General features: G+C 42.7%; 2 protein-coding genes and 1 long non-coding RNA gene across 3 annotated transcripts; all 3 read right to left on the reverse strand.

Annotated features, from left to right (window-relative positions):
- Positions 1-355: 355 nt before the first annotated feature.
- On the reverse strand, positions 356-4,155 carry LOC119692845. The gene is made up of 3 exons (XM_038114377.2): positions 4,025-4,155; positions 2,175-2,287; positions 356-1,707 (listed from the first exon to the last, which is right to left on the reverse strand). The coding sequence occupies exons 1-3, from the start codon at positions 4,027-4,029 to the stop codon at positions 617-619; spliced, it is 1,209 nt and encodes a 402-aa protein (XP_037970305.2). The 5' UTR covers positions 4,030-4,155; the 3' UTR covers positions 356-616.
- Positions 4,156-5,784: 1,629 nt separating this feature from the next.
- On the reverse strand, positions 5,785-17,839 carry LOC105394441. The gene is made up of 2 exons (XM_048632302.1): positions 15,636-17,839; positions 5,785-6,822 (listed from the first exon to the last, which is right to left on the reverse strand). The coding sequence occupies exons 1-2, from the start codon at positions 17,134-17,136 to the stop codon at positions 6,026-6,028; spliced, it is 2,298 nt and encodes a 765-aa protein (XP_048488259.1). The 5' UTR covers positions 17,137-17,839; the 3' UTR covers positions 5,785-6,025.
- Positions 9,247-10,048, reverse strand: LOC125491116. Its single transcript, XR_007268128.1, has 2 exons — positions 9,761-10,048; positions 9,247-9,494 (listed from the first exon to the last, which is right to left on the reverse strand). It is a non-coding gene; the product is annotated as an uncharacterized LOC125491116 (long non-coding RNA).
- Positions 17,840-18,407: the final 568 nt, after the last annotated feature.

Below are 18,407 nucleotides of genomic sequence, written 5' to 3' on the forward strand. Positions count from 1 at the left end.
ACAATTTCAAGACACATTAAAATACCTTTTATAATTAAAATCAATCTTGGACTAGGTATGCGAGGTGGAGTTTTATCAGTGAACTCCGGTCGGCCATGATCTGCAGGCTCCAGGTAACTATAGTAGGTATGTCCATTATGTCAAACTCACTATAGGATCAACACCTACCAACTCTTAGAAAAAGATTTGGTCCCCTAATCATAATATACAGAGTGTTGCAAAAAGAACGAAAATAAAAATTCCTTTTCCATAGAAACTTTGTTGGTTACGTGACTTTTTAGTATGAATAACGAATATTTTTTTTCGCGAATTTCCAAAACTCGTAGAACAATAGTTGTTCAGAATAACCCCCTGAGTCACCCCCTTTCGGCTTAGTATACCCTTTTTGCAACACTCTCTATAATAATATGTGGGGATATCTCACACACGGCCATCCGACCCCAAACTAGGCAGAACCTGTATTATGGGTATCGAGCAGCTGATGTATCTACAAAGATTATGGTAAAATTCAATATTTAAGTAAGTAATAATCATGAAAATTTAAAGCTCAGGTACGAGTAGCATATAATAAGACCATAGACTAAGTATTAGTCTACTAAGTAATAGTCTATGGTATTTACTCTGTGGCTGCACTCGTCATAGCAGAGATATCTAGGCGGAAAGCATGTTTCCACCTTCTAAGGTGAGATTGTATGAATTGCTGGTTCAAACGGGATTTTAGATCGTGTGTGTTAATTCTAAGGTTATTTCTTGTTGCTTTTCTGTTCTTTATACAATTTAAACATTCAGATTTATCTTGTCTAATTCTTTTCTTGCAGGTTTTACATTCATTTGGCTTTTCACTTCTGCTAATAAAGTGATCGTGAGGGTGAAGTGTATGGTTATTTCTTGTTGGTTTTTTGTTGTTTATACAATTTGAACATTCAGATATATCGTGTGTAATTCTTTTCTTGCAGGTTTTACATTCATTTGGCTTTTCAGGTTGCTGAACAAATTGAACATCTTTCTCCAAATTTGCTATGTTTTGTTTGTGGATTGAATGTTCAGGAAGCTGTCCACCAGGCGGTTCAGACGTGGCTCTGCTCGACAGAGCTTTGGGAATGGACTCTTTCGGGTGTAACTTGAATGCTTTATTACAAGATTTACAGCTCGCCTTGTATCGCCCTGTACCACTGTGAGGATTCTTATGTATATGCGGCTGATGCATCGGTAAACAAGATCCACATGTTAAATTAGTGCGAGTAGTTTTATTCTTGATACGAAGGCTGCGCGGGCGCCGGGCGCGGGCCGGCGGCGCCTGCTTGTGTGTGCTCACGCAGTGTTGGTAGTACCGAGGTCGGGTGGGGAGCAGCACGGCACACGCCGCGCAGTAGCGCTCGCTGCGTAGCAGAGACCCCATACAGTCGGTCACTACTACCGCCAGTAAACACTTCTCCTTTTCATGATTCTGGTTAGCTTCAGGTATCTTGCCGAGTATAATTCTGTTCTTGTACAGTAATGGCACATATTTTGATTTCTTCTTTATGACAGTGTCTGCCTCTTCAGAGTCTGTCCGACTGTTGATGACATCAGTGAGTATGTTGTTGATGTTGGTGCATGCCGCGGGCTCCAGCGCCAGGTCTGGTGTGCGTTTGTGCGGCGGACTCCCGCTGACGTTGTGTGACGTGCTACTATTACTCACAGGAACTTCTGCTGTTGTTTGAGATTCTGTAAGTTAATTAAATAAATGTATTGCATGTATATTTTTAGATATATTATAAATTGTCAATGCTACATGTCTTCTATTATGTATAGTATATACTTGAACCATTCTACATACAAATTTTTAGTTAATTTAATCTTTGTAGTGTGTTCTGTTGACATCCCTTATAATAATACTTATATAAATAAATAGCTGAGGTTATAATACTTATCATGAGTCCCCAGATACCTAGTACAGCAAAATATGACATAGGAAATGTAACATAAGGTTCTTGAACCTACAGAACGATTGGCAAAGTACTGAATAGATTTTTTCATAACTCTGTCCATTATATTATTGGTTTTAAGACATTTGAAATCCCATACATATTTGACGGCTGCAAAGGAAAACCAACTTTACTTACCAGACATAAGGAAACATCTAAAATACAATAACATGTGGAAGCTCTATAGACAGCTTACTAGTTACTTACCTTCATGAATGTCAAAGTCAATCATGATGTTCCGTCGCAGCGCGTCGAGGCGCGGGGACGGGCTCCGCAGCACCGCGCGCAGGCCGGGCTCCGGCTTGCACTCCGCGGGGGACCTGCCATGCACACATGAAGCACTAATTGCAAAAAGGGCACATTTATTTATTTATTTGGATAAACAACAGTGATATGCTATAATAATCTTAAATGGTAAGTATACTGCCTTAAACGTTCATCACTATGACACAATAAAATATTGAGAAAGTGATACTTGTGCCTTCTTGTCTTCAACCCACAGCACACTGGCCTTGTATAATAAAATTATTCACCCATCCTTGGGTGTTTCTGAGGTCTCGTGCTGTGGTGAAGCCAAGGAGGCATGGCAATCGATCTGCCCTGGTGAGGCACTGCCCGAAAACCCGCACTCGCAGCGTCTGTGGGACGAGCCCAAATGCCTGTCTACAGGAAGGCACCTGCTCGAGACGAGCCCCAACAACACAGAGAGGGCAAGACTCCTGGCGACGGCAGAACGCGAGTCAGGCCTCTGGCTCCATGCCCTGCCCTCGCCGAATGTGGGAACCTTCCTCGACGACAGGTCTTTCCAGACGGCGATCGGCCTTCGGCTTGGCATGAAAATTGTCCAGCCCCATCACTGCCCGTGCGGAGCGGAGGTCAGCCAACTTGGCCACCATGGCCTCTCGTGCAGACGCAGTGCCGGCCGCCTGTCCCGCCACGCCGCACTGAACGACATCCTGCGCCGGGCCCTTGTGTCAGTCAACACCCCGGCGGTGCTGGAACCTGCCGGTGTCATCCGCGACGACGGAAAGAGGCCCGACGGGATGTCGCTCATTCCCTGGGCACACGGGAGGCCGCTAGTGTGGGATGCCACGTGCGTCGACACACTGGCGGCGTCACACGTCCCACACACATCCAGGGCGGCGGGAGCGGCGGCTGGTACTGCTGAAAACCTGAAACGGGAGAAATACAGGTCGCTCGACAGCACATACCTATTTCTCCCGTTTGGCGTCGAAACGATGGGGCCATGGGGTCCGGATGCCAAAAGTTTGGTTAAAGAGATCTCTTCCCGGCTCGCAGACGTCTCAGGGGACAAACGAGCCGGGGCGTACCTCCGCCAGCGCCTGAGTCTGGCGATCCAGCGGGGCAATGTCGCCAGCGTGTTGGGAACCCTCCCACAGGGACCAGGCTTAGAAGGTCTCTTCTATATATAGTTTTAGTTATGTACATAGGTTTAGTTTGTATAATATATAGGTAGTTTAGTTTGTAATTGTAAATTATATAAATTATGTAAATAAAAGTATTAAATGCCACACAACATCAATAGTGATACTTAGACAAAATAGGTACATCAACATGGCAAACATGCATAAAATAAAATGTTATTAAAATTTAGTACTTTGGTAAGTACTCCAATACGTTTTTTGACATAAATGTGATCTGCAAGGTTATGTCTGCATTTGATTGAGGTGCTCTTTTTGCAGAAAATGTAAACATAACCATATGATAGAGAAAAATATGAAAATGCAGACCACATTTCTGTCAAAAAAGCTATTTGAGTACCGAAGTACTAAATGTGCCCTTTTTGCAATTAGTGATTCACATACATTGTGGACTGCAGTTTGTAGACACAACATAGTGATGGTGTGATAACAAGCTTACTAATTGAGATCTAATTAATAGCTTCAAATCATTAGGTATCAACAGCACTGTCTTCTTGCTCTGGCCGTCAGTTTCACACCAGAGTGCGTCAAGTTGAGCAGAACTTGAGCTCGATTGATTTACCCTTTAAATTTAAAATATGATTTGATTTGATCAAATTTCTGGCTTGTCCTTACCCCATTTCAAATGACGTATTATTGTTACAGACTTCTCATCAATCAGTGGAAATAGTTTAGACCGTCGTAAAGGTTCCTAATTGAATAATTTGGAACATAACAACGAAATTAAACATAAAATCTAATCAAAACAAAAACTGAACTGTCCACTGGTCGTCTCTTCACAGGGTAAGTAAAATATGACATTGACAAACAAGTAGAAGTTACTCTGTGATACCGATCGAAACACTCCGTTGACTCAGAATAATAACAGACTCGCTTTACAAGTGCCGTGCACACGATGCCGTCTCTTCACTCCCCAACAAAAATATTTTACTCCACTGATACTTCAGGATTATAGACTTTATGAGCTATGTCGTTCAACTAGTTACCTAGTTCCTTAACCTTGTGGCGGACTCCTAGCCACTAGTTCAGACGAAGATCAACAGATGGCGCTCGGAACGCAATACAGAGAAGATGTATGGGAACTATGCAAATTACTATGAAGATCCTACATAGCGCATTCGAAGTTTCTCACCTACTCTGCAATATATAGAAATCCCCAACGCTAACCGTTGGGCAGCTGCCCGCCAGGCCACACCACCCGGCCTGGCCGGAGGATCCTCCCTTTGCATGGGGATGCTCCAACACCTCCAGCATCTCCATACTGGTGACCCCGTGAAGAACATCAGCGCAGCCTTCTGAAGACCCGCAGAGCAGCCTCCACGCCATCTTCCATCGACTTTCTCTCCTCACCTCAACAGCCGTGTAGCAGAACTCTCAGCAAGCAGCCCCTGGAGCCAACCAGCCAGCATCCGGTCTCAAAGGGCATCATGACCACCAGCATGCAGCGAACGCGCAGGCCTGGTCACACCCTCGACCCACACCAGCAACTTGGCACAGCACCACTGCACTTCGGCCGGTCAGCAAGCAGAGCCATCCTCTCCTGGTCGACGCAGCACTCTGCCACCATGCTCCACTGCAGGCTCATCCCGACTCACCGTGGACATCGCCACTGCAGCATCACCCCGACTCACTGGGGACTCCTCACCGCACTCACAGTCCCGACTCACTGCGGACTACGCGGCACTGGCTGGCAATCAAGACTCTCGGCTGCACTGAAGACTATCGCCCTCCGGTCTCGGTGGGGGAGTGATGTGGCGGACTCCTAGCCACTAGTTCAGACGAAGATCAACAGATGGCGCTCGGAACGCAATACAGAGAAGATGTATGGGAACTATGCAAATTACTATGAAGATCCTACATAGCGCATTCGAAGTTTCTCACCTACTCTGCAATATATAGAAATCCCCAACGCTAACCGTTGGGCAGCTGCCCGCCAGGCCACACCACCCGGCCTGGCCGGAGGATCCTCCCTTTGCATGGGGATGCTCCAACACCTCCAGCATCTCCATAACCTTAACTAAGTTTTGTGGAAGGGGGAGACGTGAGACATACTCCTGACTCCTGAAGCTGATACTGATAACGAATGCATTGGATTGGAAGACATAAGACTAGCATGCACATGTAAAGGTGAGTATAGACTACAACGTTTACTTGTAACAGAACAACGAGCCGCTCTCTGAATAATTATGTTCTAGTGTAGGTATCATCCTTTTAGTAACGAACTTTTTATCATTTATACTTAATACTTATGAATGATAGTTAAACTAGTTATGCCGACTTACCTACTTCAGTTTCGCAGATGACATGTAGTTGAGTGTTAGGCTCCTGGTGCTATGCTTCTGGGAACTCCTAACTTCTTCAATGAAACTCAGATAGAATTTAGACAAAACTGTATTGATTAAAATAGGCGCTGATTGTGCAAAAGGCCGAGAAATTTATGTTGCGCGGTCGCGGAGGGCTGAGCGAGTGTGTGTGCCGCGCCGCGATGTCTCGGAGCTCGCATCGCGCGAGTGGTGGAGGCACGAAGATTGCCGAGGATCCCCGAGGCGATGTAGGCAGATTGTAGGTGTAGGCGTTCCGGTCGGAACATACTCCCCGGGTTGAAGAGCTGTGTCTTCAAGAAGTTGAAACAGGAAGGGGGCATATGTTGTTGTATGCCCTTGTGATGGTCCCCTTCTTTGTCAGGATCTCCGCGACTCGGCTGCGGCCATCAGGACCCGGCTTGACGTCGGTCACTCTTCCCAGCAGCCAGAGTAGCGGGGGTTGGCTCACGTCCTTGATCAAGACCATGGTGCCGGTCTTCAAGTCTTGTCCATCTGTCTGCCATTTTGTGCGTTGCTGGAGAAGAGATACATATTCGTTAGCGTAACGCTGCCAAAAATGGTGACGCAACTTCTCAATCCTCTCGTGACGCTCAAGTTGCTGAAGGTTGACGTCGGCGACCTGAGGACCAGGGACTGAGGTGAGTGGCCGTCCAATTAGGAAATGGGCAGGGGACAAGTAAGAAAGATCAGAAGGATCGGAGGATAGAGGCGTCAAGGGTCTGGAATTTAAAATAGCCTCTATCTGAATCAGACATGTGGAGAGCTCTTCATAGGTTAAGTGAGTAAGATTTAGGACTCTACGAAGCAAATGTTTTGTGGATTTTACGGCTGATTCCCATAAGCCCCCGAAGTGGGGTGAGTAGGCAGGAATGAATTTGAAATCGATGCCATGATTGGCAATGTCTGCCTCTATATCTTTGGAGGAACTTTCAAGAAGACGTGTGAGCTCGTTGAACGCTCCGACGAAGTTGGTGCCGTTGTCGCAGTAGACGCGCTGAGATTTGCCACGACGAGCCGTGAAACGGGAAAAGGCTGCGAGGAATCCCTCCTTAGTGAGGTCGGACACCAGCTCCAGGTGGACGGCTCTGACTGCAAAGCAGACAAACACACAGATATAAGACTTGTGCAATCTGCACCCTCTACCTTTGCGGTCTGCTATCAGCACTGGCCCGGCATAATCTACTCCTACATTTAAGAATGGGAACTCAAGATGTGTTCTGTCAGTAGGTAGATTCCCCATTTTGATTTGGATAGGTTGTGACTTGAAGCGTACACAACGTACACACTGGCGGACAATCTTTTTAGAAAGGTTTTTACCATTTAATGGCCAGTAACTAAGTCGTATGTTAGCTAATAATATTTGAGGTCCAGCATGAAACAAGGCTTTGTGCATGGCTTCGAATATGATTTTGGTTAAATGATGGTTACTGCCAAGTAGTATGGGGTGCTTAACATCATAAGTGTAGTTTGAGTTATCTAAGCGACCACCCACACGGATTATGTCCTGCGAATCAATAAATGGGGAAAGGCTGATTAATTTGTTTTTCTTATGCAAGCTTTGATTATTTTTAAGGATTTTGTATTCATCAGGAAACATTTCCTGTTGGGCAGATCTGATAATAAGGGTCTTTGCTGACTGAAGGTCTGAAGATGTTAAAGAGCCTGAGCTTTTAGGGTTAGATTTACAATTTTGAATGAATCTGAGTACGTAAGCAATAACTCGGATTAACTTTGTTATTGATGAAGATTTATGAATGAGGGCAGAAATTAAATTATTACAGCTGCTGTCATCGGTTTCATCTGCAACATCCGCGTGCATCACAACTTCAGGCAGTACAAGATTTTGTAAGAGGGGAGATGGGGGAAAATCGATTTCTTTATGTTTGAGGAAATCGGGACCTGACCACCAAAGAGTTGAAGAGCCAATGGAATCAGCTTTCATCCCCCGTGAGTTTAAATCAGCCGGGTTGCTTTTAGACGGCACGTAGCTCCACGTCTGGTTGATCGTAGCTTCTTGAATTTCGCTCACTCTGTTGCGGACGAAACTGTTGAGTCTACTCGGTGACGCAGACAGCCATCCCAGCACAATGGTAGAGTCGCACCAGAAGTAGCAGTGGCTCAAAGGAAGGGTAAGTGACTGGCGTACCTTAAGGTAGAGACGTGTGCCTAACAACGCACCACACAACTCTAGGCGAGGGATCGTGGATGCTTTGATGGGTGAAACCTTGTTTTTTGATGCTAGCAGGCGAACACTGACGGAGCCGTCGACTGCTACTGCTCTTACATAGACACACGCAGGGGCGTATTTAAAGATTGCGCGCCCTGGGCTCCTATAGTTTTCCGCCCCATCAAGGAATGAAAGAAAACAAAAAGAGCTGTCAGTTTAGAGTACCTACCGACATACATACGTATGTATAAGAATATTGTGGTGATTGATTTGCATAGATAATGATATCTTCCGAACAAAAAAAAAAGATTTTTCTGGGTAGACGAGTACATTTTAGGGTCTAGACAGACGGGCCGCATTTCAACTGCATTCCAATTGCAGTCGGCGTGCAGTCGTGTGAACGGTTTGGTTTGGAGTTCTATTGCAGTCGTGTCAACTGCATTCAACTTGCACCTGAACTGCAATTTGCAGTTGGATTGCAGTTCAAATACGGTCTGTCTGTCTAGTTAGACCCTTAGAACGTTTAGAAATAAACCTGTGCTGACTGAGTGAGGCATTTTTTTTTTCTTTAGATTTCTTTAAAATAAATACCGAGGCGGAAAAAAATTTGACTATTCCACCGGTTCAGAAAAGAACAAAGGCTGGCTTTCATACTTTAAAAATCCAGCACTGCTCGTCACCAAAATACCTTGGAGTAGGGAATGCAACCTCGGACCAAGATTGACCATGTGTTCGAGATCTCGGTGTCTATTTCTGAATCGAGATATCTCGTTGAGATTCGGGTCGAGATCTCGATCTTGAAAACGAGATTTTTAGAAATTGAACACATACAAAAAGTAGTGTTGTATTACCACAAAAGACTTTAAACGTTGTTTATATAGTTTTTAAAACCAAATTTGACAGATTTATAAGGCAGCGTTTTAAATATCTTTTAAACACTGTCTTACACAGCCTATTTGTGGTAAGGCCCGTAATGTTGGTCAAATATTTAACCTCCTGACGCCCAGCCGTTATTTTATTTTTTAGGACTATCTGCCCACGGTCCTCACACAAGGACTATTGCGTTTACCTAGCTTACTGCCCAGAAACTTAAACGTGAATAAATGTCGCAAAAAATATTATATAGTGTTCCTAGTAGTATGTACGGTTAATGCATTAAAAAAGGAACCAGTTTCAATAGGTTTAAATTCGAAAATCATTAGTCCTCATGTGAGGACCGTGGGCAGTTAAAAAAAGTTTAATTTATTGGTAGGAAATATATTTATAAGGTAATTTGTTGGAAATAACAAAACTTATGAAATAAGAATCACTTAGGAACACATTTAACACTTTAAATCAGTCTCACATAAGTTTAGAACTTATATTTATTCTAGATAAACTCTTACACTTATCAACTATTATAATTATTGGGATCAATATAGGAACAAAACAAGATAAAATGAAAGGCTCAGCTAGCAGCTACTGGATATCATCATCACAAAATTCAAATTCTACGGGTTCATGGTGAGTCGTTTATGTCATGTCATCGTCCTCCGAGAGATCTATGTCCGACATAGCTAAATCGGCTTCAATTTCTTGGATTTCGCATTATATTCTGTAAATAAATACATAAATAAGTATATCTAAAATTATAGTATAGCGGTCCAGAGTCCTCAAGTGAGGACTAAACTTTTATGTCATTGAGGACCACGGTACTCAGACGAGTACTAATGTAAATGGATGATCATAGAATATTATTTAGAACCTTAATTGATAAAATATTACTATTCGTCTCTTGCTAATATACTTAACAATAAGGTTTTATTAAAGTTATTGTATTAAATGATTAGATCACATAAGTAAAATGACATTACAACTTACTTAGTCGACGGTGGCCCCGCCATGGTTCCGTTTTTTGACGTTTTTACAATGAACGATTGATTATCCTCAGATGACACTTAAGACAGCTGTCAGTGATGGAATGTTAAATCCATTGATGCAATCCCAAAAAATAATGGCGGTAAATTCAAATATGGTTCAAACACAAAGTATTCGTCCTCGGAGAAGGACCGTGGGCATTTAGTCCAGAAAAAATATGCTATAGCTTGGGCAGTAACAACTATACTCGTTAAGTACTCACAGAAGGACCGTGGGCATCAGGAGGTTAATGTAAATTGTAGTAACCAACCATTCTGGTTTAATGATTATTTAATACAGCTTCACTTGACCTAAAAAGTTACCCGTGGCATAAACTGGTTTAAATGTAGCCTATCTAGTGTTAATGTTAAACTAGAACCTAAAAAACTGAATTATATCTAAGTCTTAAAATCTCGAAATCTAGGTCCATTTTTTCGAGATCTCGAGGAGATTTCAAAATTCGAGATTGATGGCCTTCGAGATCTCGATCTCGTAAAATCACTCGAGATCTCGGTGACATCTCGAGTGCAGTTGATCTCGCGAGATCGAGATTGCATTCCCTACCTCGAAGTGACCCTGGATAGATCCCTCACGTACAAAACCCACTGCCAAAACAACAAGAAAGTCAGCTCCCGAAACAACCTTCTGCGACGGCTTACGTCTATCACCTGGGGCGCCTCTCCGCAAGTTCTACGAACAAGTAGCCTAGCACTCTGCTTCTGAATTAGCTGCCGAATTTGCCTGCTCCATATGGGCAAGGTCCGCGCATGCTAGTGAAGTAGGTTTGTCTCTTTTTTTTTTTTTTTTTTTTTATTAATTTAAGGACCACATAAAAGATAGTTACATTAACACATTTGATAACATTTGAGTGAAATACAGGACATATGCACTTCTAAATAAAAATGTAGCCACAGCATGTGTAACATTAAAGAGCGTTACCTAACTAAAAATAATAACTTAAATATAAAATAAGTATACAGATCACAAAATATTTTGAATACATTAAAAGTAATGTGTGTGAGCAATTGTCACATGGGCATGAGAACTATATGAGATATGAGTTAGTTTTTTTTTTAAATATAAATTATATAGATTATTTATTTATCATGAGCACAGTTGGATAATTTTGAGTAGGTGGATAGTAGTGTGGTAAATGTCGATGCTATGTTTTAAAGTATTATATAAAGCCATAATTCGGTTAATGGGGGCATGGTCTCCAACGTTTGTTCTACATATGGGCAGTGTAAACGGAGCATCTCTTATAACTCTAGCTGAGACTTTGGGGACATTTAGAGATATCCTCTGTAATAGTTCGGGACAATCTATGATACCGTGCATCAGCTTGAAAACGAAAATTAGGTCTGCGCGAACACGCCTAGTCTTCAATGATTCCATTCTAAAGTGATTAAGCCGAGCTGAATAGGATCGAAGGGATTTGCATAAGTTTTGAGAATAAGATAGGTGATACAGGAAACGTTTTTGCACTCTTTCAATACGGTCACTGTGCACTGCGTAGACAGGGTTCCAGGCAGGGCTACAATATTCTAGAACGGACCGGACATAACTATTGTAAAGAAGTTGTAGACAGGCAGTGCTGCGGAATACCTTTGTCTTGCGTATGACAAAACCTAAAATTTTGTTTGCTTTACTCACGAGGTGTTCGATATGAGCGGTGAATTTAAAGGTACTGTCCACTACAACTCCCAGATCTCGAGCAGTTTTAACACCCGGTAATGTTTGGCCATTAATTATGTAGGACCATTCTGTTGGATGCCGTTTACGAGTGAAATTTATCTGAAAGCACTTAGATGTGTTGAGAGTCATGTTATTCGCCTCACACCAGTTTGCTAAGCTGTTGATGTCAGTCTGCAGCTGGTGACAATCTTCAGGTCTTTTTATTTCTTTATAAACTTTTAGATCATCAGCGTACAAGAGAGATTTCGAGTAGGTGATAACTACTGGGATATTATTGATAAAAATGGCGAATAAAAGAGGTCCTAAATGAGAACCTTGTGCAATACCGGAAGAGATTGGAAGCTGCTTAGATTTATATCCGCAGAGTGCGACCAATTGAGAGCGGTTATTTAGGTAGCTGGCTATCCATCTAAGTAGGGAACCGTGAATGCCCAAGTAGGCTAACTTATTTAAAAGAATATTATGGTCAACGACATCAAACGCCTTGCTAAAGTCTGTATAAATAGCGTGGACTTCGTTACCTCTATCAAGCGTGGACATTATATCGTCTGAAAGTATAGCCAAGTTAGTAAGGGTTGATTTTTTGGGAAGGAAACCATGCTGTTCGTATGCAAGAAATGGTTTAACCTGCCAGTAAATTCTTCTTACTACTATGCTTTCTAGGAGCTTACTAATAGCACAAAGAATAGATATTGGCCGATATTTCTGAATGTCAGACGAGAAGCCGGATTTCGGAATGGGTACTACATGTGCTAATTTCCATTGTGCTGGGTATTGCCCTAGTTGTAATGTAAGATTAAAAATTAGCAGAAGTGGTTTAACTAAAGTAGTGCGGCATTGTTTAAGGAAGTATGGTGGCAAAGAGTCTGACCCGGAACCTTTGTTTGCGTCCAGTTTGTCCAATGCTCTTTTAATTTCTAATGATGTGATTGTAATTGTTGAGAGAGTATGATTCGCAATACATTGTTCGTCAGTTGGCGGTGTTATACTAGCAGCAGGTTTAAACACAGAGTTGAAGTATTCACAGAACAGATCACAGATGTTTTGACCACCGGAGGCTGCTTGTTGCCCAAATTTCATTGTATGAGGAAATTGATGACTATTTTGTTTTGTGTTTTTAATAAAGCTCCAAAATAGTTTGGGGTTTTTGTGTAAGTTATTTTCAATGAAATTTTTGTACTGAGTGTAGCAATGTCTGGTTAATTTAGCACAGCGATTGCGGAGTAAGTTATAAGTTAATTTGTCTCGAGGGTTACCGAATTTCTTAAATTGACGATAGTATGAGTCTTTTTCTTTTAAGGATTTTATTAAAGCTTTACTGTACCATGTGGGGTAATTAGCGTTTTTACGAGTTTTGATTGGACACTCGACACTGTTCGTATAGAAACGGGATGCTTTAACCGACACCGATCTACAAAGTCTACTCTCTGGCTGGGATAGCACCCCCTTGCATACGGCAAAAAGTTGATGAGATGTTCTGCTGAGAAAGCTAAACAAGAATGCGACTCCAGACATCCACTTTACTCACATACTGCCGCACCTTCCCGCCCTAAGAGCCGCAAAGTGTTTCTTAATAGTGAGGTGTCCTTAACGGATGAAAACCGTAAAACGCAAGGCTCTGGGAGGAAAAGCAGCCCCAGGACACTTTCCTACCTCTTGACGAAAAACTAGCTCCCGGTAACAGTCTCCCCTGGCACATTTGGAAGACTCTAAATCGGTTGCGAGCAGAGGTAGGCTGCTGCAAGGACAATCTTTGCAAGTGGGGCTATACCATTGGTACCAACACCAACCTATGCCACTGTGGTACCGCCCTCCAGACTATGGAGCATTTACTCTCCTGTCCCCTGTGCCCTTCCTCCTGCACTCGGGAAGACTTACTCCAGGCCAACCAGAATGCTATCAAAGTTACTTATTTTTGGGCTGGACAAATTTGAAAATTCGCGTGTTCACTGACACGAAAGAAGAAGTGTAGAGTACCTACCTACCGACCTACATATTATATTATGTATAAGAACATTGTGGTGATAGATTTGCATAGATAATGATATCTTCCGAAAGTTCCGAACAAAAAAAAACGATTTCTCTGGATAGACGAGTTCATTTTAGAACTTTTAGAATTAACTTGTGCAGGGCGACTGAGTGAGGCAAATATATTTTTTTTCTTTAGATTTCCTTCAAAAAAATACCGAGGCGAAAAAAAATTAGACTATTCCACCGGTTCGGAAAAGAACAAAGGCCAGCTTTCATACTTGAAATCAAATTTCTTAAGACATGATATCAACATGTGGAAAGATGGCTCAGGGCCGTTCTAGGCGTACGTCCTAAAATAATTTATGTACTTTTTAAATCCTCCAACCTAAAGTCCAAGGGCGGCCTACCGGCCGCCCCTGGGCCGCCTTTCGCCGCCTGCCGCCCCGGGCTGTAGCCCTTTTAGCCCTAGGGTAAATACGCCCCTGGACACACGCGCCGTATGCCTTTTCAGAAGCGTCTGTAAATGTGTGGTATTCAATTAAGACTGAAGAGTCACATAAGACCCAGCGAGGAATGCGGATGGAATTAAGAGCTGGAAGTGACTGAATAAAATCATTGAATTTTAGTTTTATGTCTGTGGGAACGCTAGAGTCCCAATCACATTTTTGAATCCACAGATGCTGTAAGAGCATTTTAGCCAGTACCACACATGGTCCTACTAGGCCCATGGGGTCAAAGACCTGGCTAACAATTGATAGTATGGTACGTTTTGTAATTTTGTTTGGGACAGTCAATTCAATTGTAAAGAACAAGTTATCTACATTAGAATCCCAATACAGGCCAAGAGTTTTACTGGGGGAAGCATCATTTAAGTTAAGGGTTTTTTCTATGTTGTGTTTGTCAAAATTTGAAATTGATTCTAATATTGATTTATTGTTCGACTGCCACTTTCTAAGATTAAATTTTGCTGATCCGAGCGTCTGAACAACCCCATTGCATAGCTCGACAACTGAGTCCACTGTGTCTCCTCCGCTTAAGAAATCGTCTACGTAAAAATCATGCTTGATAGAGTCTCTTACTGCTGGATCTGTAGACTGGTCTGCAAGTGACGTTAGACATTTGGTTGCAAGATATGCGGCAGCAGCTGTTCCATAAGTCAGAGTTTTTAAACTATAAATTTTTAAGGGCTCGGATCTGTCAAATCTGAATAATATTTGTTGTAACGAGCGCTGATGAGGCTCTACTAAAACTGCGCGGTACATTTTTTCGATGTCGCCCGTTACAACAAATTTATGTTGCCTGAATCGCAATAAGATTGATAGCAAGTCGTCCTGCACTGTTGGCCCTACCATCTGGATATCGTTGAAAGACTTGCCTGAGCTGGTACGGGCTGAGCAGTCGTACACGACTCTCAATTTTGTGGTGGTGCTGGACTCTCGAACCACCCCATGATGTGGCATGTAGTATTTTTTATCAGAAGAATGATGCAATGTATTTTCTGACATGTGATCAAGAGCGATGTATTCATGCATGAATTTTAAATATCTGTCCTTTAAAAGAGAATCGCGCTCCAGCTTGCGCTCTAAGGCGTAGAATCTACGCTGAGCCATTGTATAAGAGTCACCTAGGCTTTCAGGCGAGTCTTTCAACGGTATCGTTACCACAAATTGACCATTATCGTCGCGACGTGTGGTTTTCTGAAAGAGTTCCTCACAGGCTTGTTCCTCATTGGAGAAACACTTTCCGGCAGGTACCGAGTCCAACTCCCAAAAGCGAGTAAGTTGGTCTGACTCTTCAGTCGAAAGAAAGTGACATGCTGGGGATTGAAGACGATTCGTTGATGCGGGTACACACCCTGATATAAGCCAACCGAATTGTGATGATTGCAAATTAGGTTGTTTATGACCTAGCTTAATTGAGTTGGAACCTAAGACGTCCCAAAATACTTCAGCGCCAACTAAGATGTCAACAACTGAAGGTATGTTGAAGGTAGGATCTGCTAGCTGAAGACCTGGCGGTATGGGAATCGACTGTGTGTCTATGTAAGAGCCAGGGAGAGCAGTTGTGATTTTAGGTAGAATGTAACAACCTATGTTTGTCCTATAGTCACCCACGCAAGAATAAATAGTTACGTCACACATTTCAGAGGAGCTAGAAACTTGATCATTTATACCTGAGACGGTGGAGCTGGTGCTGCGTCTTACCAAGCCCAGCTTGCCACAGAGGTCTTGGGTGATGAAGTTGGAGGTGCTCCCGTTGTCTAGGAGAAGTCTAGCAGAGTGCAGGTTCCCATCGACGTCGGCAACTCTCGCCATAGCTGTGGAAAGCAGGACAATACCTCTGTTACATGCGGATGTTGGAGAAGAAATAATGTTGGTGGACAATGCTACATTGTCACCGTTGTCATTCTCTTGAAAAATTTCCCTGTGAAGCAGGGTGTTGTGCCTATATTTGCAATATTTGCAATGAGACAACGTGCATGATTTTGCAGAATGACCTGGCCTGAGGCAATTCATACAAACATTGCTCTCAGAAGCTTTCTTTATTCTTGCCTCAATGTCGAGTTTTCTAAAAGATTCACAAGTGAATAGAAAATGAGCATCTGAGCACATAGGGCACTTGTTTTTATGTTGAAATGGTCTATGTTTTGTTGTTGAATGAAAGTTTTTTATTTGTTTATTGGAATCCTGATGGGAACTAATAGTTGTGGCTGATGATGATGATGACGACTTGTTTTTATTTACGAACTTGCTGTTGTCGTTTAAAGTTTCGATTAGATCTGCCCTATTCGACAAAAATGACGTGAATTGTTTTAAAGATGGTGAAGAGTTTATAGAATTTTTGAACTCTTCCCATTGCCTATTGGTCGAGGGGTCTAATTTTTTGGTCATGATGAAGATAATTAAGGTGTCCCAATTATCCACTGGTTCACCGAGTGAAGACAGTGCACGCAGATTTTTGTTGGTGACATCAATGACATTTCTAAGGGCTTGGCTTGATTCCCGTTGGATAAGTTCAACATTGAACAGAGCCTGGACGTGATTGTTGACGAGAAGGCGAGTGTTGTCGTACCGTTCGCTGAGTAACTGCCAAGCAATGTCGTAGTTCGCCTCCGTCAAGTCCAAACTTTGCACAATAATTGATGCACTACCTTTCAATGCTGCGCGAAGATAATGGAATTTGTTAATGTTTGATATGGAACTATTATTATGTATGAGAGAAATATACGTATCTCGGAATTGGAGCCAGTGCTGATAGTCGCCGTCAAAGTGAGGTAAGTCTATCTTGGGAAGTCTCACGAAGTCGTGCTTGCAACCAGAGCCGCTGGAGCGGGCGCCGTCCAGGCTGGGCGCGGGGGCGGCGGGGGCGGGCGCGGCGGCCAGCAGCTCGCGCGCGCGGGACAGCTGCGCGTAGTACTGCGTCTCGAACTGCTCGCGCTCGCTGTACCGCTCGTCCACGTCCTCCGACAACAGCTCCAGCTCCGTCTGTAACGCGTCGAATTCACTATACAGCACTTCCAATCTACTGACACGCATTTCTAATTCTAATACCTGGGATGGAGTAAGAGAATGACCACTATCAGGCATTAGTTTTAAAAAGGTCATGAACTGAGTCATTTTTGCTTTGTAGCTTCCACGCTTCTTAACAAGCTCCCCCAATTTAGCGACAGACATAATGAAGATTTAAGGCAAAAGAAAGATGTCTAAGCTATAAGAAAGGCGGGATTAAGCAGTTAAAAGTTAAGCAAATAAGTTAAGTTACTCACATACAAAGAAGTACCTAAGATGAGTAACACTGTAAGTGTACGATAAAGAGCGTGAAAAAAAAAATAAGCCACAAATATTAATAAACCTACTATAGGTATGGTAAGACAGCTGTTATTAATGTATAACTAAGAGAAATGCACAAATAAATGTCTAAAGGAATTTACGTATTACGTAACAAGCCACGTTGTACGATTCAAGACAAGTATAAATAACGAAGTATTTCGCAATTCTACACAAAAAAAGATGTTTTAATAAGCAAGTTACGTGAATAATAGATACAATAAATGTATTTGTGTGTATCTATAACTGGAGAATGTTATTCAATGCAAGCCATAAAACACGCTTAACCTTGACATTGACGACGGCTAGCTGATAAGCGAACAAAAGGTGCTAATGGGTTTTTAAGTGCGTTGAATTTTATTGCTATTATGAATGAACAGCTGATGTGTAAATATGCTATAAGTATCTATTTATGATAATAAGCTTATGAAGAGATCAATGACATGCCTGATCCGTATAGCAATATTTTAAATTCCTGGAAAAATGGATGGGGAAAAAATGACAGGAATATAAGGATATGGAACGGACTCACTCAGTGTACCAAAGTCCCTCAGGGTCAGTGGCGGATTAACCTATAAGCACGACAAGCACGTGCTTGGGGCCCCGGGCCTCCAGGGGCCCCCATCCTCTGCTGCTGTTTCATTTTATACCTACATTTTATTCATCCACAATATGTCAGATGTAATGAGTTTGCCCTGATTAAAGGGCCTACCACACGCGTAAGTATCACCACAGTTTTGCCTGCGCAGGCCGGCTTAAACACGGAATACCGTGCGTGTGGTTGATAAAGGGCCTACCACACGCGTAAGTATCACCACAGTTTTGCCTGCGCAGGCCGGCTTAAACACGGAATACCGTGCGTGTGGTTGATAAAGGGCCTACCACACGCGTTAGTATCACCACAGTTTTGCCTGCGCAGGCCGGCTTGTACTGTACAACATGGAATACAGTGCGAATGGGTGGTAAAACTGTATACCGCGCCAACCCCGAAGCGCGGATTGCGCATTTTTCTACATGTTTGAAATTTTAATAATTTTGCCATTCATTAGACACTTCTCTTAAATCCGTGAATGATTTTTTCAACTTTACAGCTATTTTTTTGTCCACTTCGATCGTGT

The sequence above is a fragment of the Plutella xylostella genome, chromosome 31, assembly GCF_932276165.1.
Source record: "Plutella xylostella chromosome 31, ilPluXylo3.1, whole genome shotgun sequence".
Lineage (NCBI taxonomy): Eukaryota > Metazoa > Arthropoda > Insecta > Lepidoptera > Plutellidae > Plutella > Plutella xylostella.